General features: G+C 40.9%; 1 protein-coding gene across 3 annotated transcripts; it reads right to left on the bottom strand.

Annotated features, from left to right (window-relative positions):
- Positions 1 to 4,076: 4,076 nt before the first annotated feature.
- Positions 4,077 to 26,409, bottom strand: pld2 (phospholipase D2). Of its 3 annotated transcripts, none has more exons than XM_061056503.1 (24): positions 26,366 to 26,409; positions 18,530 to 18,693; positions 18,282 to 18,409; positions 17,114 to 17,256; positions 16,867 to 16,960; positions 15,463 to 15,528; positions 15,316 to 15,374; positions 14,968 to 15,213; positions 14,701 to 14,844; positions 14,530 to 14,613; positions 13,913 to 13,991; positions 13,712 to 13,822; positions 13,402 to 13,611; positions 13,125 to 13,281; positions 12,900 to 13,018; positions 12,486 to 12,599; positions 9,953 to 10,057; positions 8,496 to 8,584; positions 8,060 to 8,173; positions 7,086 to 7,132; positions 6,667 to 6,801; positions 5,797 to 5,950; positions 5,450 to 5,567; positions 4,077 to 4,476 (listed from the first exon to the last, which is right to left on the bottom strand). In XM_061056503.1, the coding sequence occupies exons 2-24, from the start codon at positions 18,660 to 18,662 to the stop codon at positions 4,252 to 4,254; spliced, it is 2,874 nt and encodes a 957-aa protein (XP_060912486.1). In that variant the 5' UTR covers positions 18,663 to 18,693; positions 26,366 to 26,409; the 3' UTR covers positions 4,077 to 4,251. The 3 variants fall into 3 exon arrangements, with proteins under 3 accessions (XP_060912486.1, XP_060912485.1, XP_060912484.1); XM_061056502.1 differs by lacking the exon at positions 26,366 to 26,409 and adding an exon at positions 24,494 to 25,039; XM_061056501.1 differs by lacking the exon at positions 26,366 to 26,409 and adding an exon at positions 24,804 to 25,039.
- Between the last annotated feature and the right edge of the window lie 691 nt (positions 26,410 to 27,100).

Here is a 27,100-nt window from a genome sequence, read left to right as displayed (position 1 = left end):
TGTTTTAACCTTCAGCTATAGAAAACCATACACGGCAGTTAACACACAGTGACTTTTATGGATAATAGGTCCAGGCTAAAATCACAAGTTTCTATCAGTTATATTTACATGAATCTGTTTTGTAATGCTGGCTGTTACTGTCATAAAAAAATTAAAAATTAGTTTCATAGAAAAAGTACAAGGTCACCGTGGAAACCGTTAAACAGAGACAAGGCAACCGTGATGTGTTGTTTAAGAGAGGCCAGCACATCCTCAGCTTCTCGTGTGCTAAGACTCATTGTGGATTTTTGAAAGTGAAAAAGTTCTGCAGCCAGCGTTGCACCACTTTTTAAAAACACAGATGGTCTCTCCGAGTCCTCTGCGAAAGGTGCTTCATGTAGCGTAAGGCAGCATTCCTGTGGGATACTTATCATCTGTCACATTCACAGACAAGTTTGCACTGAAACCACACAGGTAGTGTTGATGACTAGTGGGCAAGTCTCCAAAGGCGGTGAGGCAATCTGTGCACTTTCTCCAGCTCTGCCATCGCCGCAACCAAGTCCCACTCGTTAGGAGTTTGAGCTGCATTACGACAAAATCATGCACATCACCACACCCCTCCACCGAACGTCTTTAGATTCAGGCCTCTCTAAAAACATGGGGCAGTCATTTATTAGCATTTTATATAGATCTCATGTGAACACGATGAAAAGGCTGAGAATATGAGAAACTGATCCCCATTCATAAGGTCCATTATACAACATACCATCTGTCCCTCTGCTGGTAGTTCACTAAAAACTTTGCTATGGAACAGATGCTTTACAAAAGGCACTGAATGAACTTGGAAAGACTCTGTGCCATGTGATAAACTATGAAAGACATAAAGTGGTCTTAGAAACATTGCACAGTTAAATCTGAGGTTAAAGAAAGCCCTCGTCTTGGTCAGACTCCTGTGATGACGCCCGTGTTAAATAGTGTATATGGACGATATGTTGTCATTGTGAAATGATTTTTTTCTACATAAAGGCGACAGCTCATGTCGTTTGTTCTGTTCAACTCTAACATGATATCAGTCATAACAAAACTTTCAAGAGCCCTTTTCGTTCATCACCGGTGCAACATTGGTCCGTTGCAATAAGAGGCGGGGAAAATAATGATTTATGTAAAAATCAAGATTCTTATCTTCTGAGATTTGAGATCGATTCATAAGACAGTTTTTTGGTTAATCAGTCACTCCCTGCTAAGTGCTAAGGCTAGCTCTTTAACGGAGTAGAATGACAAATGGAGCAGCAAGAAATTCAGCCAGCTTCACAGATGACTGGAGTAAATCCTGAAGTATGTACTAATTCAAAAATACACTTTGAATCATGAATCCAGAATACATTTTTTAATTGAAAATAGATTCTGAATCGAATCGGGACCCCAAGAATCGAAATCGAATCGTGAGACACCCAAAGATGCCCAGCCCTAATTGCAATACCTTTCTAAACTGCTCAGTCGTCACTGTGATTCTCATGACTCAGTAAAGGGAATTAGCAGAAAAACTGACATGATTGATTTTTTTTTTTGACTTGACTAATTTGTAATGTTAAGCTAAATTCTCGATGTATAAATTAGTTTTTTTTTTTTTTATATTGTTAGGGCTCATTTTCTTTGTATCTACTCTATTTTATTTGCTTCCGTAACATCACAACTTCCCAGTTTGGGATCAATAAAGTAAACCTATCTATCTATTTAAAAAAAGCATAAAATTCTTTTGCATTTTAAGATGAAAAATATAACCTGCTAATGCTCTAACCGCGGGAGCTGCATGATTCATGAAAGTAACATTACAGTAGGGGGCGCTCCACTGTGTGCGACCCAGCAGCCTGCCTGTCTACCTGTTTTTAGGGGTTTTAGTTGTTTTTAAATTGTCATAGCTTCTCTCAGTGACTCAGTAGGCTGTGGAACTGAACTGCTCTTCTAGGATTCCTAAACTTCCAAATCTGAAATAAGACAATGCCAAATGTAACACAAATGTAAATGTAATGCACCAAACAATTGTTTGTTGCGAGCACATTATTATAGGGTAGATATTCTGGACATGTTATGGCACCTGGAGGCAGAACTGTGGAAATAATCGAGACACGCTACAGTGCAACACTTCATGTCTCTGCATCAGACAGCTTTGTCAGAGCAGAGAGGAATGTTCTGTTCTGGACTGCAGACAACATGGTTAAATAATAACTCACTTGGTTGTCATGGTGACTTTGAAAAAAGGAAATGCAACAATTAACGGTAAATCAGCCCCAACACCCTTTCATTATCTTGTCCTGCTTTTATTTCACTCCCACCTTTATCCCACCTGATCTTTCATCCAAAACTATTCAAATGATTCGGCCTCCACAGAAACCGTCCGTCCTTTTTCTCTCTACGCATTCCCGTCTTTCTTCCCACAAACAACATCGTGATTTAGTAAGTTATCTCTCTGTTATCAGTACTCTTCTTCTCCTTCTCTATCCAGTCTGTGTTTCAGCTCCAATCCAGTCATCTCTTTATATCCGTCGCCATAACAACCACAAATGTTCTGACAGATTTGCTGGCACTGCAGTGAGAGGTGAAGCCTCAGAGGGAGAGAGTGAGAGCGAGTGAGTGTGTGTGAGAGAGAGAGAGAGAGAGAGAGAGAGAGACAGAGCCACCCACCTAAAAACCTTGCACCAATAACTGTACACGATGTTCCCAGATCATGTGAGATGCTAGGTTTCCAATACAACCTCACATCCTCACTGACTCATACATTCATTTGTGCTTTTTTTTTTTTGTTTTTGTTTCACCAGCGTCGGTTCAGATTGTCTTGAAGAAGTTCTGGAGCAGACATCGAGAACAAACTGGCCGATACAGATAATGAAGCTACTGTTCTAATAGATAACAACATTTTAGTGGTTATGTTCAGACTAGCTCATTGTCAGTCACAAAGACAATACAAAACATCAAAAGCCATTTTCACACTGGAACTTAAGTCCTGAAAATGTCCTGATTCTTTCAGGGTGGACTGCATGTGTGAACGCAAACGGCTGCATGATTCACCCCAAATATATTCAGAATTTTTTCGCAAGAAGTCAGGGTGAGCCGAAGTGTGAACACAGCCGGTTATGTTCAGGAAAATTCCCTCTGAGCGAGGGGTGGCTGAGGCTAGTGAAGTTTATATAATGTAACCAGAGTAACCTTTGTAGAGGGAATGAAGCTCCCTGTACTACTTTCTGCTCATGCCCATGTTCTTTCCCACTTTGTGTGTGTTGATACTTTGAATACATCCAAACACACAGTATATTATATAAAGGGTTATCAAGGCAAAAGCTATACGACTACGTTGCTTTTTCTGCCATCTTGGATATGTTGTAAACTTTTCACTCTGTACGTTTACACGATATTAAAGTTGATATATTGAGTTAGTTCGACTAAAACTGCACTTTTGAAAAAACGTGTAAAAATGTTAGTCCCACTAAAATCACTCTAAATCCCATTTCTTTAACTCATACTAACACACCTAGATAATGCAGTTGGGGTTCGATTCAGTCTCGCATTAACACCTCAAACAGCCAGAAAAGGACCTTGGCGTTCTGCTCATGCTCCACGGTGTCCACACCCGGCTTCAAAAGTAACATTTAAAACTAAGGTCACAATATTCACCATTAACTAGCTGCTTATTAGCATGCTAATTAGTAGCCTCCTGGGTTATTATCAGTCATTAATACGCACTTTGTATGTGGCGTAATAAGTCAAGCAGAAGATGGTCCAAAAGTAATAAGCTGAAAAAACGTCTTATCGCTAACTACGGTATGTGAGTCAGACATACTTCAGTGAATAAATCGATTCTTCCCCGGGGGTTTGTATACAGAGACAAGGACAGTAGTCCTAATGAATGGTCTAATCAAGCTATAACCGTACATGTAAATGTACCAACGATGACTACAGCAGCACTCTTTCGACGTCATGTTCGGGCTCCTGGGATCCCCCCCCCCCCCCCCCCCCCCCCTCCCCCCCCCTCCTCCCCCCCCCTCCTCCTGAACGACGGGGAAAATCTCCCGCTGTGAGGGACATGTGTGAAAGGGCATCCATGCGTTCTGAGATTTTCAGGTGGGCATGTGTGAAAAGGTCTTATGAGTCATATCTTTTCCTCACCGTTGAAGTGCCAGTGCTATAACTACTTTAGTGTGCAGCGCTGACCATGTGATTATGGAGCATGTGGTACAGCAGCCCTTTAAACTGTCACGTAGTGGTCCGGAGCTGTGGTTACGTCCACAGCCCTACAGGAGCCATGCCCTCTTTGGTGCCCAAAGGAGGTAACAGGTTCTCCTCACACAGGAACCTCAGGGGATAGTGGACCAGCAGCCCCCTGATCGCCTTCAGCTCCTCTGCGGCCTTTTCGGGGTCTGTGTCGCAGAGTCGCTCCTCGCCGGTGTACTCCTTCAGCACCCGCATGTTGTGGACTGAGTTGTAGGGCAGGCATTTGAAGACCTGTTTGCAAGAAGGACACACAAGCCACGGGAGCAACAGAAATCAATCCTTTAAAGGCGGTCTGGTGTGTTTTTGAAAGGTCACAAACAGGCATCAGTATCAACCTGAGACAGTTTTTATAAACAGCTAATAAAATCCTCCCTGTGGCAGTTATTGTAAACATATAAAAGGTCAAAAAGGCGGTATTTGGATCGAGGGTGTGATATGAGCGAGGAGGAATAGTTAAGACACAATCAATACAAGGAAATTTACACAGAGGGCCGGGGGGGGGGGGGTTTAGGTAGTGTAGTATAAGTTCATACACAGGTTTTGTTCAACCAAACTTATTCAACCATCTAAGTAGGGTCAATGTATAACGTACCCACGCCACGACTACGCTTAATTGGGGAGCTGATGGCCTAGCGGTTAGGTTACACCCCATGTACGGAGGCTATAGTCCTCCAAGTAGGCGGCCAAGGTTCAAGTCAGACCTGTGGCTCCTTTCCTGCATTCCCCACTCTCTCCAGATTTCTTACCCAACCCCAAAAAAAGACTATGCCTACTTAGGGACCAGACAGGATTACCCAATAAATCAAATTATGGAAAAGTACATCCTCTACAGATCTTTACAAAATTAATCGAATTTATGTTAGACTATGATATCAGGGTGCTGGTAGACTAGTGGTTAGTCCCGAATGCCCCATGAACAGAGGCTACAGTCCTCGGGGGCAGGCAGCCTGGGTTTGAATACAACCTGTGGCTCCTTTACCGTATGTCACTCCCTCTCTCTCTCTCTCTCTCTCTCTCTCTCTCTCTCTCTCTCTACTGTCCTGTCTCTCTAAAAATAAATCTTCAAAAAAGGATAAAAGAAATAGTAAAGACATAGTATAATATGAACAGCGATGAGAACGTTAATAAGCTGTTAAATTGTTCTGAAAGTTCAGATTTATCACTGGCCTTTGGATATTTTATAATGGAAAAAAAAGTTCCTTACCTTGTCATAAATGATGGCATTCTGTTTAGCAGCTGCGTTCCAGACCAAGAAGAAGAACTCATCACTGATTGGATCTTCAATATTGATGCTGGGGTCTGAAGAAGCTCCAACGAGGACTCTAGAGGTGAAAATTAAAAACACAAAGATTCATTTTGCCTGTTATAATATGGTTGAAACGTTCAAAGTTTTGAATACATCTGTATATTTTACAGAAGGAGTGCGTTGCTTATTTGCATCCTAGTTTGCATTTCAAAACCGACCCTTTCCAGTGCAGGACCTACACTACTATTACAACTATAATCACGTCTAGAGGAGCACCCTGCACTAGAACGAGCGAGTGTGCTTACCCGAAACACTCTTTGCGCAGAGCGAGTGTGAGGGGTCCCGCCTGGTACTCCTCCCCTCCCATGACGGACGGGACCCTCTCTTCGTCTTCCACAAACACAGCCATCTCACTGTCTCTGCTGCCCAGCATGCTGCGGTCGTTGATGTTGGCCGATCCTGGGACACACGTGGATAGAACAGGCATTAACAATCTTTTATTCTGAGCCATCATTACGTCAAAAGTAGTATTTAAAGCCCCAAAAACCAGCAGAATTAAGTACACATTATTTTTCACAAAATTAGAATAAGTGATGCTCTACAGGTTTGAGTAGTTTCTCTGAATATCTTTGTGCAGATAAGGAGAGTAAATGCAATGTTAAAGGCTTAAACTAAATATGATCTTAAATATGTCATGTTCAAAATGTAAAGCGAGAGTTAAACAACTTAGAACTGAGGGGCTGACAAATCATAGGATCTGTTAATAACCTGGGCAACCAAAGAAATGCTCACAAAATACTTTTTTTTTTAATCCTGGTTCAATATTAGAAATGTTTTGCTCATTGGTTGCTTTTACTTGAATACACAGCAGTAGGAAATGTTGGGAGTTTGTAACAGCAGTCGTGCGCAGGGGCGTGTCCAGACTTTTTAAACTGGAGTAAACATGTTGAAGTTGTGACATACAACATTGTAATATTGTACTTCTAATAAAGTAAAATATCGTCCTTGTGTGGTCTTAACAAAGAAAAAGAGAACTTTAAAACATTAAATATCATCCTTTGATTTACTCATTTTTAAATATTTGTTTACTTGAAAAGTTTTAATGAACACCGGTTTTATTGAAGGGTATTTCAGAGGATATAAATGAGGGTATTTTTTCGCTGGTTGTGACCCACCAATGATATAGCAGCGGTCGTCAGCAATGAGAGTCTTGCTGTGAACGTAGATGAGCTCTGTGACGAGCGACTGGGAGAGCTGGGCGTGTGTTCTCAGGCCGCAGAATGAGATGTATTCAGTCCACTGGTCCTTAACTGGGGGAGCAGAACAAGAATCCCGTCATTTGTAAGACATCACGTTAAAATGAAATGAGAATTTAGTAAGAAACTCACAGAAAGGTATGGACTGTAAAGTGGATTTGAAAGAAGATGAAGAAGACAGTGGTGAAAATGTAGACAGGTGGGAAGATTTCTAGCACCAAAAAAATTCTGTTTTAAAGGGAAATAAATGGAGAAAGAAAGACAAAAGTGTTAAAATGAAAAGAGGCGGTTATGATGTCAGATTGTTAAAATGAAAACAGATGAAAAACAAAACTAACCTTCACTAAGTCTTGCCAGGATGGAGTGCTCCCCTCGGCACATGGTCCTAGGTAGGACATTAAAAAAACGATTTAAAGTTATGACACCATGAACTGTATAAAAAAGATGGGCGACATGACAGCAGCATAAAAGTGAAGCCAAAACATCTAGAGCTGCTTCTACTGACTGGCTGCAGGTCATAAGCTATGATACAGTAAAAGATGGGACAGGGGTCAAACTACAAAATCAAAATTGTAGTCTAATACAGTTAACCCCAAACATGGTTTCCGTCTTTAAAGTGAGTTTATATTTCGGAGGACGTTTAGTTTGAATGAGTTATTTGATGCTATAAAAGAGGTAAAATGCCATGATTGACATCTCTTTTGAAAAATGTGGATCCTGCTCCGCTGTGTGCTCTGGTGTGCTCTTATGGATATAATGGCAGTGTTGTTAATTTTTTTTTTAAACAAAAAAATCACATCCTACTATCTTTTAATCTGAAACTTTACCGTCAAAAAAGGAAATGGAGTCCGTCTGTGCAGAGTAACTTGCCTTGCCTCACCTGTCACTGCCCCAGTGGCAGGAATGACAAATGTGTTTATTTATTGATGAATCAATACGGGCAACACTTGGCCTGGTTTGCTTTTGTAGGTTATATAGACATATCACTGAGGGAAATTTGTGTGTCAGCGGAGAAGATGGGGTATCAAAACCAAGGCAACTCAGGCTCAAAGTGACGTCACCAGCGTAACATTACAATGCTGGTAGAGCAGATAGTTCAATTCAGGCAAATGAAATAGAACTGTTTAACCAGTACAATTACTCTACATGGGAATCTCTAAACATGAGTACAAACAGGAGACATTTGGAACTTGTCATGGTAGATAAAGGTTCAAAGGTTGTTATTTCCCTGTGGTTGACGTTTGTTATAATTCTTACTGTGGTCTGTGCTGGACTGAGTGCAGCGTGCAAATTGGAGGAAAAAGGCTCTTACCTGTAAGTGAAGTGCAGAATCGCTTGGATGGCATTTCCACCTCCTGCACTGATGTCTCCCTCGAACCCAGGAAGCAGAGGAACCACCACGAACACTCTGTACTTCTTCTGCTCTCTGCAGGAGACACATCGTGTACATGTACAGTACCTGGTCATTTATGTTTCTGTTCTGGTTTATTATCTATTTCACTCACACATGTCCATTCTGCAGCACATCTAACCAAGATCTGAAGTAAGTACATCACAGCTGCTTGAAGTCAAGTGTGTTCTGAAAGCCACAGAGTATTTACAGTACTAAATGCTGGGGTGTACTTTCTTAGTTCTTTGTTGACATGTTTAAATCCACTTTCAGAGTACAGATTACATGTACAGCTGCTTTACAACTTCAAGGTTCAAGAACGTGTCAACAAAATCTAGCGAGTACTCTAAAAGCAGACCTGTGTGCACGCAAGATCCGCTCCACAATCGCATCACCGATCCTGTTGTAGACAGTTTTCCCGTCGGCACAGCTGATGAAGAACTGGTTCTGAGGGCAGAGAGAAGGCAGATGGTGGCTCAGTGTGAGGTGGGCTTAAACAGGCAGGTAGCTGGCAAGAAAGGTCTGAGCTGTGATTGAATTTAGACTCGTGTCTGGACACACACATTGGCTACAGAAACTCACAATGTGAAAATATTATGATGATGGCACGTGAGAGAAAATCCCACACTAAAGAATTAAAAATAGTTGAGGCTCGTCATTAAAAATCAAACCTATGTCTGTATGTTTCAAAGCCTATTTTATTTTCATAATAAGAAGATGTCGCTACTTACAACAACACAAAACCCTCTGAGCCAGTATTGTGCAGGACTGATCAGTTCGTTTGTCATCAAAAAGCGTAGGAGAACAATTTAGCCGAGTCCAGTCTTCGCTTTAAGGTACTAGGCCAGATCGATATTAGAAATATGTGTGAGGTGCGATAACATGAAATGCACTTAATAAACAAAAAATGTGAGACTACACAACAGCTATAGCCGTTTTCACTTATGCACTCCTGAAAATATCTAGATAATTTTCAGGAGGACTGCTATGGAGAATTCTCCTGACCTTGCTGTACACATATGCTGCTCACAGCGGGAGACTATATCCCTGTCAGACAAGAGGGGGGGCGGAGAAGTCCAGAGGTAAGATGTGACGTAAAAAAAAAGACGCAGACAGAGCAACAGAGTCTGCTATATGATGCTATAATGAGAATATTTGCTTTTATAACAATGCTACGTGCAGCAGTCACATACATAAACATCACTCCCCCCCCCCCCCAATTGGCTTGAGGTGAATTCTCCGGAGAATATCCTGCTGTGTTCTCACATAAACTCACTCGAACTTGCTGCGGAAAAAATACTAGGATTTGGCAGGAGAAACTCTGGTAGAAATCAGAGCGAAAAATTGGGCGGTTTGCGGTCACACATACAGCTCCTCCGGGTTTTAGAGGAGTTTTCTGCCAAGTGTGAAAGCCCTATATAACTCACAGTTTTTATCCCTGTGCTCGTCTTCATAGTTTACACAATAACTGTGTTTGAAACATTCTCTTAAATCCAAAATAAATCCCAAACGTATTATTTATTTATTCCCCCCCCCCCATGAAATTGGCAGCTATGAATCTCATGGTGGCTGACAGCTAGCTTGAGCTTTATCTGACTTTATCAAGATGGAGTGAAAGCATGGACATTATACCCAGGCCTCCATTCAACATGTAGAGTGAGAAAGTGTCTCTTTCTCACTCAGCACCTAAGGCTATTGCTGTTTTAGGTCACACTCACGTTACGATTATGGGATTGAGACTGGGATTGGGATTGATTTCGCAAACCCTACAGGGTACATATTTGTCTCTAACTCCCCTCGGTGTTCCTGCGTTACCTCGATGTAGATGTAGTGCTCGCTGTTTTCGATGGTGTGGATGTAAGCGTTGAGGATTGAGCTCTCACAGGTTCCAGTAGACCAGCGATCGGCAGAGCGCAGCACCTGAAAGAAAAGACACAAAAACAACACTTAATGTTAAGAACAATGTGCTTAAAAGAACTACATTCAATGTCTCTATCATGGCATGTGTGGTTACATTAATAAGACATATTTCAGCTAATTTATTATCCTTAGTGCTTTTCTCTGCTGATTTTAATTCTGCCATGTCGTTGACACAGTATTATTGTTGCAGCAGAACAAGTTACAAGCTCTTTACAGAACAACAACCACTGATATCCATTTTTTTTAATGTTGCGTTTAATACCCAAAAACTTCATTTTATTCACTATATATTTATATCTTAATAACTGTTTTTGCTTATACACTACACCACATTTTCATTCGCTCTTATCAAATTCAAATTGTTTGCAACAAAACTAGTAGTGCTTTAAATAATAAGATTTGTAACAAGGGTAGGTATAATAAGCTAAAGCTTCAGCCTACACCTTTTCGCTCAAATTTTTCTTCTTGTCTTTTCATGAATGCACATGCTTTTGTAAATTTTATATTTTTTATTCTACCATTTTTTACCCCTTTCCTAATGGAAAACTGTATATGTTGACCGAAATAAATGACTACTACTACTAAAAAAAAAACAAGATCCAGATGTAGAACTGAAATGACAGAGTGCAGAAACGTAAGTACAGGTTCTTTGTATACAAATTTTTTCAAAGCGTCAACTTTTTAAAAAAAAATCTAATGTAGCAACAATTTACTTCTACTCTACATACATGGTTACTCTATATAAGCTCTCCGGCTCTCACCAGAGAGCTGAAACTTGAATAATGGATCAACCACACCTGATGGGAGAGCTAAGGCATAATGGGGAGCGAGGTTTAGGGTTACAGGTCAGCACACACGACAGAATAAAAAACACACACAGAGCAAAAGCTATTGTTACGAAACACGCACTGCCTGAAAACCTCCACAGCAGATGAAGAAGAATGAGAACAATGTTACGGATATTGAGAACATTTTGGGAAAAAACAACACAACTTCACTTTCTCGCAATAACTTTCTAAGCTTATATGTCAGGTCTGTGTTTGTGACGGCTTTTTTATCTATGATGTCATCTAGTGAACAATAACTGATGGCTGCTTCTTTACAAAGATGCATCATGTAGCGTCTACTGAATTACCTTTTATTACACCAACATAGAGAAAGATGGCCTGTAGTTGTGGACCACATTTCCCAAAGCAAATAAGATGCTTCCACTTGTCCTCCCTCACAAAGTGCATTTTGTTTTCTCTGGCTTTAGTGGAGAGGATAAACATGTTGGAAGTGATTTTTCTCCACAGGATTTACTCTTGTTCCACCATCTGCTGCTGCAAAAAAAAACTCTGAACACTCTATCTGCTCTTCAAAAGCCAGAACAGCATCTCTTTGTTTTACTCTACAGAAACACATGTGATTTCCATCATGTAAAATGAAGAAGAGTAGAAACAAGCAGGGGCTTTACACTTATCTGGTACAGTAATTATTTTCACTAATGTCTGTAATTGTATATGGAGTTTTTTTTGTGTTGTCATCGTTTGTGTATGAAGGCTGTGTTTCTGTGCAGGGGAAAGGTTTCTGGCTGCTTTCTAGTCTAAAGCTTTTTGTTATGCACTCTTTCAAGGCTTGGTGAGCTTGTTTTACAACTGGCCACTGTTCTGCAGCAGGGCTGCCACCCACGGTGAACAGAGAGTCTGATTTATCTGGCACACTGACATCACGTGGGAACAGTCTTTGTATAACAGACTGTATGTACTTGTAAAGGCTAGAAAACACGACATTACCCAAATAACTGCACCCGAGAGAGTTGTAGGAGAAACTTAAAGGCAGGGTTTGTCATTTTCTCCAGACACACTTTTTAAGATTTTGGTTGTAATTGTCTTTAGGTCCTGACAGAAACTAATAACTCAGGTGCTCTGAAAAAGGAAAAGAGAAAATCTGTCATCTGTAGCAGTTTGTAAGCCTGTTAAAACTTCGACCAATGTCTGCCACGAGGTACCAATCTGATGAACCAATCACAGCCTCCCTGTCTCCCTGCCTGTCTCTACCCCTTGCATGCACGAGCCCACACTCAAAAGCATGAGCTGAGCTCCACTTCTGGACCAATGGCGCTTGTGCATGTAAGTGAGGGGCGTGGCTTTTGAGGGAGCACAGAGGGCAGACGGAGCACTAAGGGAACGCTTCTTTCAAAATCATGCTAGTTTTTTTCCAATTACCGTACCAACCCTGCCTTTAAATGCATTGTGACAAGAAAGACACGACCACACCGGTAACAGAACACCATCTGAACTTTGACATAGCTTAACGACATGTTTTATATCGCTTTAAATAACATGTGCATTGTCTATCAAATGATCGTTTTTCTGCACATTTTGCACATATGTTGCATACAATGTATGATATGCAGTATATTGTGACTTAATCTGGGCATAAATACCTGCACTTTGGCCTTTGTGGACCCAGGCACAATGTATGTGAGGTTGTCAGCAGTACACTGGGACTTAGGGAGGAGGTAAGGGTAGAAGTCGTCCTTGTACTTGTTTTTGAAGATCTGGAAAAGACAAAACAAAAAGATCCTGTGAGTCACTCCCTTCCTACAGAAGCATCGCCTTAAAGTTAAATAAACTATTTCACATGTATGCACCTGAGTCAAATAAAAAAGGTTACCACAACACAGGAGAGGCTGTGACGAATAGATTGAGTTTTTCTTTTAAGTTACAGTCTACAATATGACAAGAATGTTTATAATAATATTATGCTAACATATAGCTCATTCAGGCCAGATCTATGACGATCTAATTCAGGCGGCTTTCAGCAGACTGAACGTTTGAAGATGTCCTCTGAGTCTGACCTTGGTGAAGTTCCAGCGCTGGATGAAGTGGCGGGCCACGTCCCTGGCAGCGCTGCCATGAGTAGCCGCAGACAGATCACGCCACGGCATGCGAGGAACTTGAGTACGGTCGATGTTATCTGCAAAATATAGAGAGCAATCCTTTTTAGCTCCCGGACTCAGTGTGTGTGTGTGTGTGTGTGTGTGTGTGTGTGTGTGTGATACTGAGAGATTTAGATAATTCACCTTCAAACGGTCTGTCCAGTTGGACCCAGTCTTTCCAGATAAAGTTGCTGTAGTCTTTGCCAAGCCACAGTTTAGTGTTGCCAGTCAGATCCCCGGGGTCCTGCTCTGCTTGCTTATCTGGTTCAGAGGGTTTTTGACCATCAGCTCCACCATTGTCCTAGTTTACAGAGACATCAATCAGTGTGGAGCGTGCGTAACATTCAAAGCACGTTGGCTTATGAACTACAATAAACACGGAATCAGAGACTGAAGACGAGCTCAAAGAGACTGTTTGTACCACTGTATCTGCTTTCAGGGCCTCGTCCGTTTCACCGGCAGCCTTCTCCTTCAAACCCAAGTCAGTCAGCCGGTACTGGCTATTGTCCCACCTCCCAAACGCCAGGTCAATCCCCCCCACAAAGGCCACTGTTTGGTCAATGGCCACCATCTTTTCATGGTGAGCCCACAGGAACACCACAGAGGAGACGTGGTCAGGATGACGCATCACCTGCAAACACGAGAGATTTTGAATAGAACATGAGATGAGGCCTCTGTCCATCGCGTTGCTGTAGCCTGCCAATCAAATCCCGTGGCGGTGTCAGACCAACCTTGATGTTTGGGTGCATATTCATAAGAGTCCTCTTGCTGTGCTCACTGTTGATGCCGAGGGCCATCTCCACCTCTTTGTACAGCAGGACGCACACTTTGACCCCTTGTTCCTGCACGAGCAAGTTCAAAATTCCAGCTTAGAATACGATTCATTTTGATTCTATAATTAAGAAGATGAACGTGACAGAGAGCAACTCTACCGCTTTGCGTTTGAGTATGTGATCCAGACGCCAGTAGTTATCAGCTGCTGGTCTCTTGAGGAAAACTTCAGGGCTGAGCCTTTGAGAGAGGACACGTAACACATAATATTTACAGCAGCTGGAGCGTGTCCAGACGTTTTGACTGGAGTTGATAAAATTGGAGAACTGACTTATGCAGGGCTGGCATTAAGTTGTTGTTGCACATACATTTTCTATCTCTACAATTGGGATCAACTTTGAATTAACACAAGAGAATGGCAACATATACGTCTTAGTCTTAGTTTGGCTCTTTAGTGACTCAAATGAAGATGTATGTACAAAGTTACAATACAAGGTACTTTAAAAATAACATGCAAACTCCTGCACATTGTCGAACTCACAAAAACAAATAAAAGTATAGGCACTTTTTCAGCACCAAAACACTGCTTGAAAATATGCAACACTGACATGAAAACAAGGCTATGAGCAGCATGTTGCCAGGGTGAATCATAATTTCAGATTTGGTCCATGCCACCGCTGGTCACCTCTCTGAACAGAACCCCTTCACAGCAGAAATGCCCTTCATACATAGCTTGAAAATACCAATGTCACAGTTTGATGATTTTGTCCACTCTTACCACCAATCTGTGATGAAGATTTCCTCCTTTGCTTGTTCAAGCGCATCAGCCAGGTCTTCAAAGTATCCACTTCCATTCACATACCTTCAAACAAAATGCATACAAGTTAAGGATATGAAGAAACATGTTAAGACAGAAAGTTGCTTATCTAAGGCTGTTACTATCTCTGACCATTTAGTGAGCATGTTTTCTCTCGGCGGAGCAAAGCAGCCAAAGCGTTGCTCTTTGAGAAAGTCACAGGTTTCTGCCAACCGGTTGATTTCATGACTCCACCAATGAATCTGTCTATAGCTGCTGCATTTGATGATCAGGCTCCTGGAAGAAGAAAAAAAACACAAACAGGCCAGGTATGAATCACAAACACAACATAACACCAGACTCAAAAATGAGCAATATTGTGGAGATCTGAGTGTACACACAAACACACAGCTGACCTACCGAGTGAAGTTCTCAATGCAGACTCCATATTTGGTGTCTGTGTAAGCGCGGCCCACTTTCACTTTGAACTCGGGGTCAAACAGCAGCACAAAGTTGATGCTGCCGTTGTCTCTGTTCATGTACAGCAGGAAGGAGTCTTTGACCACCAGCCAGCGCCGGGACCAGCGGAAACAGATCTGATGGTGGCCGATGCAGTTCAGGCCTTGAATCCGGTGTCCGCCTGACCTCTTGAAGATGGGTCCCTCCCTGAGACAAGTTGACATCTGTTACATAATAAGTCTCTCCCAGACACTTCTTCATTTCCCCATTTCTTTTCCTGTAACACACACTCTTTAAATGTTTGCTTACAAGCCTTTGGGTCCAAGATCAGTGACGAAGGAGAGTGCGCCCACAGAGAGGAATTCAAGCTGTAAAAAGAGGATGAGAAAGAGTCATCTTACTACATTAGATAGATTCACTTTCGTTGTGTGTGTTTGTTCGTTTTAAAGCTGTTACCATGCTGTGGTCGTTCCTACAAAACACATTATCCAGCAGACCGTTCAGGTACTCCTCAAGGTATTTCTGCAATACAGAAATAGAATAAAACAAAGTTATATAAAAGTAAGGATATTCTGAATGCAACTGGACAAAAACTGCAACCATATTCTGTTTTTGATATGTTCTAAAATCATTTTGACCAACAATCATTTTCATGCAAGAATAAAAAAAGGTTTTTCACACACAAAACTACAACATTGCCCTGTTATATAATAAGAAGGGCAGATCACTGTAGTGCTTAAATTGACGAGGGCACACCAGGTCCAGTCATCCAACATAGCCTGCATATCCTTCTCTAGTCAAAACATTCCAAGACGTCCTTCTATCACATAAGAAACATTGCAAAACTCTGCCCATCAGTCTCTCCCACGGCCCGCCCACGATGTTATCTCCTCCAGGCTGGATTACTGGAATGCTCTACTCATCTGGCTCTCTAGCAAGAGTCTCCAAAAACTGAAATATGTTCAATGTGCACAAATATGAGAGCGCAAAGACTTGAGCACATAACACCTATCCTTCAATCATTACATCCGCTTCCTGTCCACCTCAGAATCCAATGCATCGGTGCATCCATGGCATGCCCCAGCCTACCTCAAGGAACTCCTTAACCCCCAATCCTCCACAAAAACACCCCTGCTCTGTTAACAACATCTGTGTCCAACCCCAAGAACTAAGCTCGGCACAACAGGGGATCAGGCCTTCCAATCTTATCCCCCCTGTTTGTGGAATACCGCAAAACATTTCTCTTTCAAAAGAGCTTTCTCTTGGGGCGTCATGTACAGACGCTATTGTCTTTGAAACAGGCGGCCCAGATACGAATCCAACCTGTGGCTCCTTTTCCACATCATTCCCCTCTCTCTCTCTCTCTCTCTTTCTCTCTCTCCCTGATTTCTGACTCTGTCCGGTCTCCCTAATAAGGAATAAAAAGCCCCCAAATAAATCTTAAACAAATAAAAGAGCTTCCTCTTGATGGACCAGACTTTGACTGGCACCTCAACCTCACATGACTCTTTTATAAATGAAAATGAACTCTTGTTCTAAACAGTTTTGATGCTTGTTTGTGTTGTCCTTAACTCTTTTTATGCTCATGTTTCTATATTTGAAGCATTTTGAAATTTATTTCAAATGTAAAGTGCGTTATAAATAACATGTCATATTATAAAAATTAAGCAAAAGCCAAAGACACAAGCGAGAGCACTTCATAAAATTGCTGTTTTCTTTGTATGTCGTAAATAAAGAAAAATCTCCTTTAAAGTAGAATACTAAAATATTGTTGATGCAATATTCTGCAGGAATTTAATCTGTATCCACAAGGGCTGTGCTATAAATACTTCACATGTACATGATTTGTTCGTTTGATACCATTTTGCTTGAGGTCCTTCGGGTGCGTTCAGTCCCGTGCAGGCTGGGCATTTCCTCTGACATGGCTCTCAGCTGGTGCCTGTCCTTTGCAAACCTTTGAGAGAAATTTGAATATTCAAACCACTGCTGTAGAAATCTGAAAACAAGACCTCAAAGCAGCCTATCATGTAGACTTCTATTGCGTGCCTGTCGAGAGACAGAGAGGGCTTCATTTGCATGATTAAGACAAACAGAGGGGTATGCCAACCTTCCCAGAGGCAGCAAGTGAATCATCATCTTGTGCTTGTAGAGGTCTCGATGCAGCTCCTGGAAGTGCTTGTACTTCCTCTTCACTGTCCAGTGGAAATGACCGTGCGTCAGCCGTACTGTGTACAGGGTGCCCACACGGACCTGGAAGGATGTTATTGGATTAATTCACACAACCATGATGGAGAGAAATTAAAAACTTAAGAAAAACAAATTATTAAACACGGCATCCAATTATTTTTTTATTACTTATTTACTTGCCAATTTTGTTTTTATATCACTTCACTATGAGAATGAACCTATTTAGAAAAAATCACATGAAAACAAAGAAAGCAAACACTACAAACTGACTAAGCCGTCAGTATTTAGCTCAGCTGGTACTAATCTGTGTACATTCTGAAGTGTGTTAGAAAGGAAATGAAACATGTGACGCTTTCTATGGGTCAGACGTGGATTGTATGCAATTACGCAACAAATAATGCTCTTTAATTTAAACAGTCATGTTGAAATGTGGCATGTAAGTTTAAGAAACAAGGTCTGTGTGGGGGTGCTGGTGGAGCAGTGGTTAGTGCGCACGCCATGTACAGAGGCTATAGTACTCCAGTTGAGTACTAGCAATGTTTGCTACAACACTTCCTACAAACAATGCATCTGGTTCGTCCAATGCATCTGTGATGTCCATGCCAAATAAAGTCTTTAATGATAATACTCCAAGCAGGCGGCCTAGGTTCAAATCCGACATGTGGCTCCTTTCCAGCATGTCACTCCCCACTCTCTCTCTCTCTCTCTCTCTCGCCCTGATTTCCGACTCTATCCACTGTCCTATCTCTCCAATAAAGGCACAAAAAGCCCAGAAGAAAATCAAAAAACAAGGTCTGTGTGAGTCTAGATGTTTCAAAGTGAAAAGGTTGTCCCCTAATAACTCATCATAATAGGCCCCTGTAGTAAAGCAAGACATCCTAGATGCGCCCACTTCTTTAAATCCTGTCATATACGCTGTGATGTTCTAGCCTCCCGCTGCCTCTGCACCTAAAATGACTCTCCAAGCAGAGAAACTCCACATGTAATGAGCAGGATACCTCTCTATCAGGCTGTGTTTGTTTGCTGGCTAAAATAGAAAAAAATTAAAATGATTTTCCTCATAAAGAAGTAAATATTTGGAGGTTTACCTTAGAGCGAGTAGTGTATTTCTCTGTGTTGTCCACTCTGCATGTAACAGGAGTACCAGGCATTAGCATTGGCACTCCCTCGTCTTTCAGCTCAGGAAGATGATGCACCACGAGGAAAGGCCGACCCTCTGTTGTTTGGAAGATAAGAGCTGTGTTAATGGATTTCTTCTGATACAGCCGTTAAGACTTTTAAAAGGGAAGCTCTTATGATTACTTTCATGTATTCATTAAAGGGACTCCTTTCTCACCGCTGCTAGACATGAGGCCATCTATCTCGTCTGGACTCAGGCTCTGGATGTCGTGCATAAAGCGCCTTCTGCCCAGCTTTTGGGCCGCTGAGCTTTTTGCCACCGGCTCGATCACGTCCTCCGGACTCGCCATTGCGCTGTTGTCGCACGCTGCAGCTGCTCTGCTGCAAAGACGTGAGAGGAGGAAGTTTTACATTCACAGTCTGAGTTTGCTCATCTTCATACCACTAATCATGCACAGTGCAAACTACAGGGGCAAACATCAGAAGCAAACATCTACTTCTCATCTTGTAAACCCCAACAGAATGAGATTTGAGTCATTAACTTGAGGTTCACTGTATTTGATCACCAAATAAATTAAAAATGAGTTATTCAGTCGTCTAGGAAGGGAAAAGTCAAACAGTTTGCAGACAGCTGCATTCTGTAAAAAACTTTGCAACTTCACTTTACTAAACTTAGGTTTTGATATTTTTACTGGACTGTATCCTTTTAGCAACACCGATCTTTTATTCTTTGATTTAATTTGTGTTCTTTCGCTGCGTTTTTATCCAGTCTGATCGATTACTAATCAGTCTGGTATCTCCTTTTAGGTCGGATTCTTAGTTTTAGGGCTCTTGTATAACCTGTTATGTACGTCACTGTGTCTTTATTTAGGTTTTTTTTTTATGTACAAGCTGCTCCAAATCGATCGCCCAAAGAGGGATTAATAAAGTTGTTTTACTTTAATTGAATCCACAATCTGCAAGTGTCTCTTAAGTGAAGCAAAGTGTGTTGCACTACTGTTAGGTGGGGGTTGTTTCTGCTGTATAAATCCAATGAAGAAATCGTGAAACAGACTGTAGATTATAACACCATTTAATCGGCCGAGGTCAGACAACTTCACCAAACACGCATGCTTGCAAATTGCCGACAAAGTAACAGTGTTCACAGTGCTGCTTATATTCTGTTAAAAAGGTGCAACCCACAAATTCCTTTCTATTTGGGTACATCACGATAAAACAATAAAGATGACATGACACTGATTTGTATACGTAACAGATGTAGACTCTTTGTCTGGCAAACAGTTGTTGACAACATATGGTTGGCTCTGCTACAATTTAGGTGTTGCACCCATATAAGTTTACAGCTTCAGACACCCAAAAGTAGGAGTGCCAACAGGTGGTAGACAGACTTGAATAATACATTTCACAAAGTTACCAAGCCGAATGAATTTCATGAAAATTCGTATTAACAACTACTCACCACTGCACTATTGACTCATTCAGTCTTGTATATATTCACCAAAGTCTAACTCCTTATTTGTGTCAGCACACCTTGCCAATAAACCTGATTCTGAAGCATTTGTGAAATCTATTACATTTAATTTAATTGATATGAATCAGAACTGCTGCCGGTCCTGCTGAAAGCAATGAATGACAATGTCAGCTGGCAACTAGATGAGATGAGATTCAACTTTATTGTCATTACACATATACAAGTATAGAGTAACGAAATGAGGTTTGGCATCTCACCAGAAGTGCAAATAAGCAGAAAGTGCAAGAATCTGTGCTATGTACAAGTAATTACAAAATTTACAGATGTAGACTAAAAAAAGTGAATTATTGGGTATATATGTCTGGATTAATGGGATGCTATAATATAAATAAATGCTATAAATATAAGTATATTCTTCAGATTATAATATACAGATTAAGGTGCAGTGAGCATGCTTTACTAGATTACAGATAATATACAGAATATGGACATATTTTACAGGTCGGTAACTTATTGAGGTGATATGAACATACTATAATACAGGTGGATGAGAGATGTGTGTGTATGACCAGGAGGAGTGGTGGGGGGATGATGGGTGTGAGGTGATGTGCAGGGAAAGGGGGGTCAGCGGGGGGCGGAGTTCGGGAGGGAGAGAGAGAGAGAGAGAGAGAGAGAGAGAGAGAGAGAGACAGAGTTCAGAGTTCGGGGGGTAGAGTTCAGTAGAGAGACAGTTAGAGTTGCAAAGGAAACAGTAGTTCTTTGACTGATCTTAAACCGGCTGTAGCAGTCAAATGGGCAAAAATAGAGAGAGTAGAGAGATGCAGACTAACGATAACGCACAGTGGTGCCATATCTGACATGTTAGTGACAGTGAGTCTAATCCTTAAGGAGTGTGACATGTCTGGATCACACAAGAAGAGGCGTTCAAGAACAACTCAGCCTCCAACCGGTCATACCAAAGATGACGTCATTATAGAAGTACTGCTGTTGAAATGCACCTGTCGATTGGGCATAATTCACTCTGTGACACACACAAGGAGTAAACGACACAGAGAATAGGGTGTGTGTGCGTGTGTGTGAACCCTTCTGTGACGTGTGTGGGCAGATATCTCTGAATGGCTTAGTTTCCTGGGAAACGAGGGGGGGGGGGGGGGGGGGGGGGGGGGCAGGGGGAGGAGGGACAATTTGTACATGTATGCGATTTTTTGTGTGTGTTTGTATTAAGAAGGGCAAGAGAGTGTGTGGGGGAATGGAGATTAGGATGAAACATCTACAGGACCACAACGTGAAATAAGCAGTTTAAAGCAGTCATGGATTAAGTTGGAAAAACGTCTGATTAATTATAGTATTGATTCAATGACTTAATGAAACTTTCATGAGTACGGTTTCATAAAATGTTCATTACGATATGCATCGTTTCCGTTAACTTCTATGTTATACCTGCAGGAAAAAAAACGACGCAAGGCTGAGTATTGTGAAGCAGGGTGGGTACATCACCTTTACTGTACAGGCCAAAGGCTACTGGCTGCATCCCAATACTTCAGGAGTGGCTCTAAACACAAAAGGACAAGTAACACATGACTGCAATACAACAAGCATCTGCTCTCCTGGGATGTGGGATGAACACTAAAAAAAAAACGTTTTAGTGTTTCAAAGGTACATTGTTTTGGTTTGAATTGTACTCCTGGTTTCACTCAACACAGTCAGCCGATGTCCTGATGAAATGTAAGGATTTATGCTGACCTCAATGCAGCTCATAGAACAGGTTGTATAACGGAAATCAACTCTTAGGAACAGAAATTAGATGATTTCAGGAGACACATGTCATATTGAATGGTTGTTTCTTTTAAATATAAAACATTAGAAGGAGGGATATGAAGCAGACAGAAAAGGATAATCCCCTACAAGGTGTTTGTAACCAGGTAATTATAGATGCCCAATATGCTAATGGTTACATTACAAGCTGATGGTTTGTATCCAGCATGTATCCCGTTAAACTGAAAACTATTTTTATATAGGTGTACGTTGTCAGGAATTATTGGACACCATGCAGCTCACCAGAATTAAGCAGTTGCCAAGACCATGAGATGAGCTAATAAAGAGCATGTCATTAACCAGGATTCTCTCACCCACTCAATAAATAAGTTAAAGACACTTTTTTGGCGTGTAGTGTGTAGCCTATGTGACCTCCGGGGGGGGCTCTTGCAGACAGCCTCAAGCGGACCCTCAAATGAACTGCAGGATTTCACACTTCTTCATTGGCTTCATTTTTCAACCCCCCCGAGGTTGCCGCTTGATTTTGACATGCTATGTATGTGTGTCTCGTGTAATAGCCTGACCTTGTCTTTATTATTGCTGTTGATTTTTTTTTTTAAATTAAAAATATGGTCATTGTTTTATCCTTATTTTTATTATCTTTCTCCTGAAGACCTTTTCCCTTAAACCTGCTTTTAGATCCTGTTTTATGCTTAGGTTCTTAACTCTGATTTTACCTTTGACTATTGCTATTTTTTTTAATGATTTTATTGAAATTGTAGCACTTTGAGATTTTCGTTTAAATGTTAAGTGCGTTATAAATAAAATGTATTATTCTTATTATTCTTATCTGTATGACTTGTCCTTGTAAAGCAATTGCCTTAAACTTTACTTACATTTTCTTAGATCAGATGAAAAACACTTCTTAATTATTAATTTCTTCCATTGATGCAAAGTCACGATGTTTACATTTAACACAATTATTTCATTCTCCACATATTTCACTGTCTAACAAAGAGGAGTGTCTTGACCTGCTCATTCTGTCGTGCTTCGAGATAACATTTGTTGTGTATATATAAATAAAGATTGTTTGATAGTTTAGTTTTCTTTCAAAAGGGTTATTAGGCTGTTACAGTACAGCTGCAGAACATCTTTCTACTGGGAGTTCATCATCCGGTCCACAAGTAATTGATTCATTCCCATTAGGACGGATCTTCAACAGATGTTGTTTTGATTCCTTAGGAAATAAACAACTTAACCTTTTGTTGCTACACTAAGGACAGGCCTTGATTATTTAAGCTATTCCGTCATTTAAAGAGATCCAACCCGTTTGTCTGTTTGTGGATTGGGACACTCAACGCTACTGTTGGCAAAACACTGTTTCCCAAAATAAAGGGCTCTGAGGTCCATTGAGTGCATGAAAAGTGAAAGTCATTTTATCTTTGTTCCGTCTTCTCTGTGAGATAAAAAAAAAAGAAAAGCTAGCTGCCACTTGCCTTTGCTCACACGTAATGTTCAGTACAAACTCATGCATGAGAAAACTAAATACTGATCAAACAACCTTGAACTAAGACCAGTCTTTTCCCACAGTCCACAGAAGAGTGATTATCTGGAGACACGCCATTCTTACCCTTCAACGGGGGGGACACGATTTTCTTGTTCACGCTCATTGGAGAGAAACGTTTTGCTCAGTCCCTACCTGTGAAATCCTGAACTACACCCACTCAGGGGCCTCTACAACATGAGCGAAGAGGGCAAGAGCTTTAACTGAAAGCAAAGCCACATGTTACAAACGCTATAGTCACATCGTTATGTGTGTTGGCTTAGTGACCAGTTCAGTCACCAGTTCAGAGTGGTAATGCCAGGAGCGACTTTTGAAGACTCTTGATGTTGGACTTGTAGATTTCCGATTTAGGGAGTCCAAGTGGCTTAATAAATTAAAAAAACACTCAAGCAGCACACAGGCTGCACAATTTTAATTAATATTGTCTAAGTTTTCTGCTAATCCAAACATATACTATCAGAAACGTGGATTCTACTGCTGACCTACTTGCTGTGATTATTCAGGCTATAGGGGTGCTCAGGGCGTGGTCGTTGCCCTTGTATGTCACCGCTGGGAGTGGTTACAGGTGACACTTCTCTCTCAAAGTTTGAAACTTTGGTAGGTTAGCAAAACAAAACTATTCTGCTCAGTAAAGTTTATTTTTATTTTTTTAAAGCTGCTGGTAGAGGAGAAGATGATGTTTCATGCTTCTAATTATTCCAAAAGTGATTTGAAGTTAATTAAGCAAAAGTATAGGCATTCATAGACTGATTCTATAAAAGTGGTCATTGTGACCCTTACAGAAATGTGTTTCCATCAGCACTTAGTTTAAGGGGGAAAAGTGTATTATGACTTTAAAGAAATTGTGTATCAATGAATTAGCCTTCGCGTCAACAAATGTAAATTCTTTGAGTTTCGTATTTGCACACGTGTCTGCATGAGTCCTAAACATGAATACTGAGCAGCAAAATAAATGGCAACAGACCGAACAACTTCCTGACTGATTGTAAGGATGTTAATATGTGTCATACATTCCAACATGACTAAAACAACTATGCTGAGTCGACTCTTGTATACGTGCTGGTTGTGCCCAGCGGATTTCCCCCAATCTGAAACAATAGTCGCTTAAAAATACCCACTCTTTGTGAGGTTTCACCAAACTTTTAACCAGTTTAAGTAACCTGCTTCTAATAGAAACACGGTTATAACGTGTATACAAATAAAAAACCAGGGTGGTAATGACACTTTTGCCTATTTTTTTTTGATAGTTAAGAAGAGTTATAAGGGATGGTATGATGTGATAAGACTACCGCTACATCTCCTTCGCCTCCTCCAGAATCTGTACATTTCTTAATCTTAAACTACAAGTGTGGTGACGTCGTTAAAAAGTATACTACACCAAGGTCACTCACCTCTCTGACAGGGAGGGTTGAAAATGCTGAAGGGTAAGTTTTGTCGTCTCCACCCATAGACCATGGTTTCCTATAACGTCGCATTCTTCAAAGACTCTACACCCAAACTGACGAAACTGCGCCACAAATGTCACTTTTTTGTCTCAACTTACAACATCACGCCGACGGTATCCAGGTGTGTTTTTTTCCTCCGCGGAGGTGATAATGAAATCTGCAGCTGGACATATTCGTGGGAGTCGGAAAATGCTGCTTTTGGCTCAGACAGAGGAGAGAAATATGCGTCAAAGTTATCAGGCCTAAATGTACTTACTCAGTATAAAACACCGCCCGGTTCAGTACGCGCAGTAACTCCACCACACGAGGGACAAAAAAAAGGTAAAAACTACATTCAGGTTAAAAGTAATGTTTTCCAGGCTGTGTTTTTTTTCCTTAGTGAAGAGTTCATTAGTATTCCCCCCTAGGTGATGCACACTTAAGTCCCTCCCATTTGGTGTCCAGCGAGACAGAGTATGGAGGAAAAACGACAAGGAAATATCTTTAAATGTGTCAACTCTGTCGCAGAAGGAAAGGGGTGATAAGCGCTCGTGTTTTCTCACGGTTTGCACTGAAATCACGTGGCGCATTCATAAAAAATGTAATAAAAACCAAGTGTGGTTTCATGTTTGCAGCCGCGAAAGCAGAAAACAGACAGGAAGAGCTGCTGCAAGACAACACATGTATGAGAGGACAACTTCCGACTGAAGCCCATCATCAGGGTAACAAACAGGAATGTAGACAGATGAGAGGGGGGCGGTCAGTGGCTGCCGACTTGGTTAAGAATTAAACAAATGGCGTCACTCCCTTATCACATCGCGAGACTTCCCGTAAGACTTTAGCAGAGCTTCAAAACCTTATGGCAAAAATTTCGCCAAGGAATTTGCCTCCAACTTTACCTCTTATCATATTAAAGGTTTCAGAAACTGTGTTCAGTGGAACATGTCCTGAACTGTAACGAAATGCCTCGAATATAGAAATCAGTGGCGGTTCTAGACCACATTTACTGAGGGGGTCAAACTGGGGCCAGTTGTTTTGTCAGAGGGGAACATTAAACCCAGGTGAAAAATAGACAAAGATGATCGCTTTGATATATATATGGAAATATTATTTCAAATAATAGCAACCATCGTTAAATACCATGATTTATATTTGTTACAGTAACAGTATTTAATACTAGATTGTAAGTCCAGTTGTATGTGTTATGAGGGGGGGCTCTTCCTTTTGGAGGGGTGGCCACAGGGGGGACCAAGCTCGGTGTAGCAGGAGCACTCGCCCCTGTTGGCCCCTGCCTAGAACCGCCCATGATAGAAATGACTCAAGCCATGGCAGCTTTTAATGATAGGTCTACTAAAACAATTACAATTAGTTTGAATCATAGATTTTGGCTACTTAAAAGAAAAGCAACGGGGACCAGAGGTCAGCTTATGTAGGCTACTAGGCTACATGAAATACACATTGAACGATAAGAGAAGGGATGACTGAGATTTAGTCCTTTACACACACGTTAATTAAAGCTGTAGCCTATAAAGTACATTTTCATGAATAAACAGAAGTCAGAGTCAGGTGCAAAATAGCCTACAAGAAATGTAAATGTCACGAGCACATGTCATGTGCAAAACCACTGTGCACTGCAATTCAAAACAGAAACAATACCCAAATAGAGACGTTTGCTAATGTTGAAATTTCCATCAATGACTTTTTTTTTGCATACACAGACAATATTGTAATAATGTAAAATTAGCAAATTTGGTTATTTGATTGCAATAGGAAAAAAACATGTAGGCCTATTAGACACCTACACTATGAAAGGCTTACAGGTAATCAAACCTGACTTACTGTTGAAGGCTAATCCTCTTGTCTTTGTTTCTGTTAATGTCAAAACTCACTGCTTATTTTTTTTTTAATAGTAATTATCAATGTCCTTCCTACAACACAATGGAAAGGCGGGTCTTTTCTTGCTTCCTCTTCTAAGATTTCTCACATTATCTCCTCTCCATGTATAGTAATAGATGTTGCTGTGGTATTTGTCTACATTGTCTTGATGAGCTTGTTGTCAGACTCAGCACAAAGAGATATTGCGTAAGACGTGGAGCTATGCAGATGAACTGATTTATTTCTGAGGCGAAAACTTTTACTAAGGTGGTTATAAAATAGTGGATCATCAGATGAGTACTTAAAATGTCCATATTAAGCAAAATGATGATCACCGTTTAAAAACCTCTGTTGTACTCGTTGATGACTGAACAGCTATAAAGTAGTTTCAAACAAAAGGTCTACATGATGTAGTACATTTTTACACCACATGGAGGTGTTAAACCCCACTATAGTTATACCAGAGATCTAATATTAAAATCACAATTCTAGGTGACCTAACCTTGTGGTTTATTACAGAAATAAATGTATTTATGATGGTTCTGTTTGAACCAGCACAATATAATGATTTTTTTTAATATAATGTTAAAGTATGACCAATCCAAACGTATGCATCATGGTTTCCACTCTGATGTAACTTACTACACGTGTGCATATATACAGAGAATAAACAAACACAAATTTAAGTGATTTAAATGA

This window comes from Labrus mixtus, chromosome 14 (genome assembly GCF_963584025.1).
Source record: "Labrus mixtus chromosome 14, fLabMix1.1, whole genome shotgun sequence".
NCBI classification, from domain to species: domain Eukaryota; kingdom Metazoa; phylum Chordata; class Actinopteri; order Labriformes; family Labridae; genus Labrus; species Labrus mixtus.
The sequence above is the reverse complement of the archived record's forward strand: the minus strand, read 5'-3'. Positions and strand labels throughout refer to the sequence as shown.

Excerpts from the sequence above, each read along its gene's own strand:
- pld2 (XM_061056503.1), bottom strand. The coding sequence starts at position 18,662 with ATGGCGAGTCCGGAGGACGTGATCGAGCCGGTGGCAAAAAGCTCAGCG. Across the intron at positions 13,823-13,912 it reads ACATACTCAAACGCAAAGCG|GAACAAGGGGTCAAAGTGTG; the intron begins GTAGAGTTGCTC and ends TTGCTCGTGCAG. Across the intron at positions 12,600-12,899 it reads AGCGCTGGAACTTCACCAAG|ATCTTCAAAAACAAGTACAA; the intron begins GTCAGACTCAGA and ends TGTCTTTTCCAG.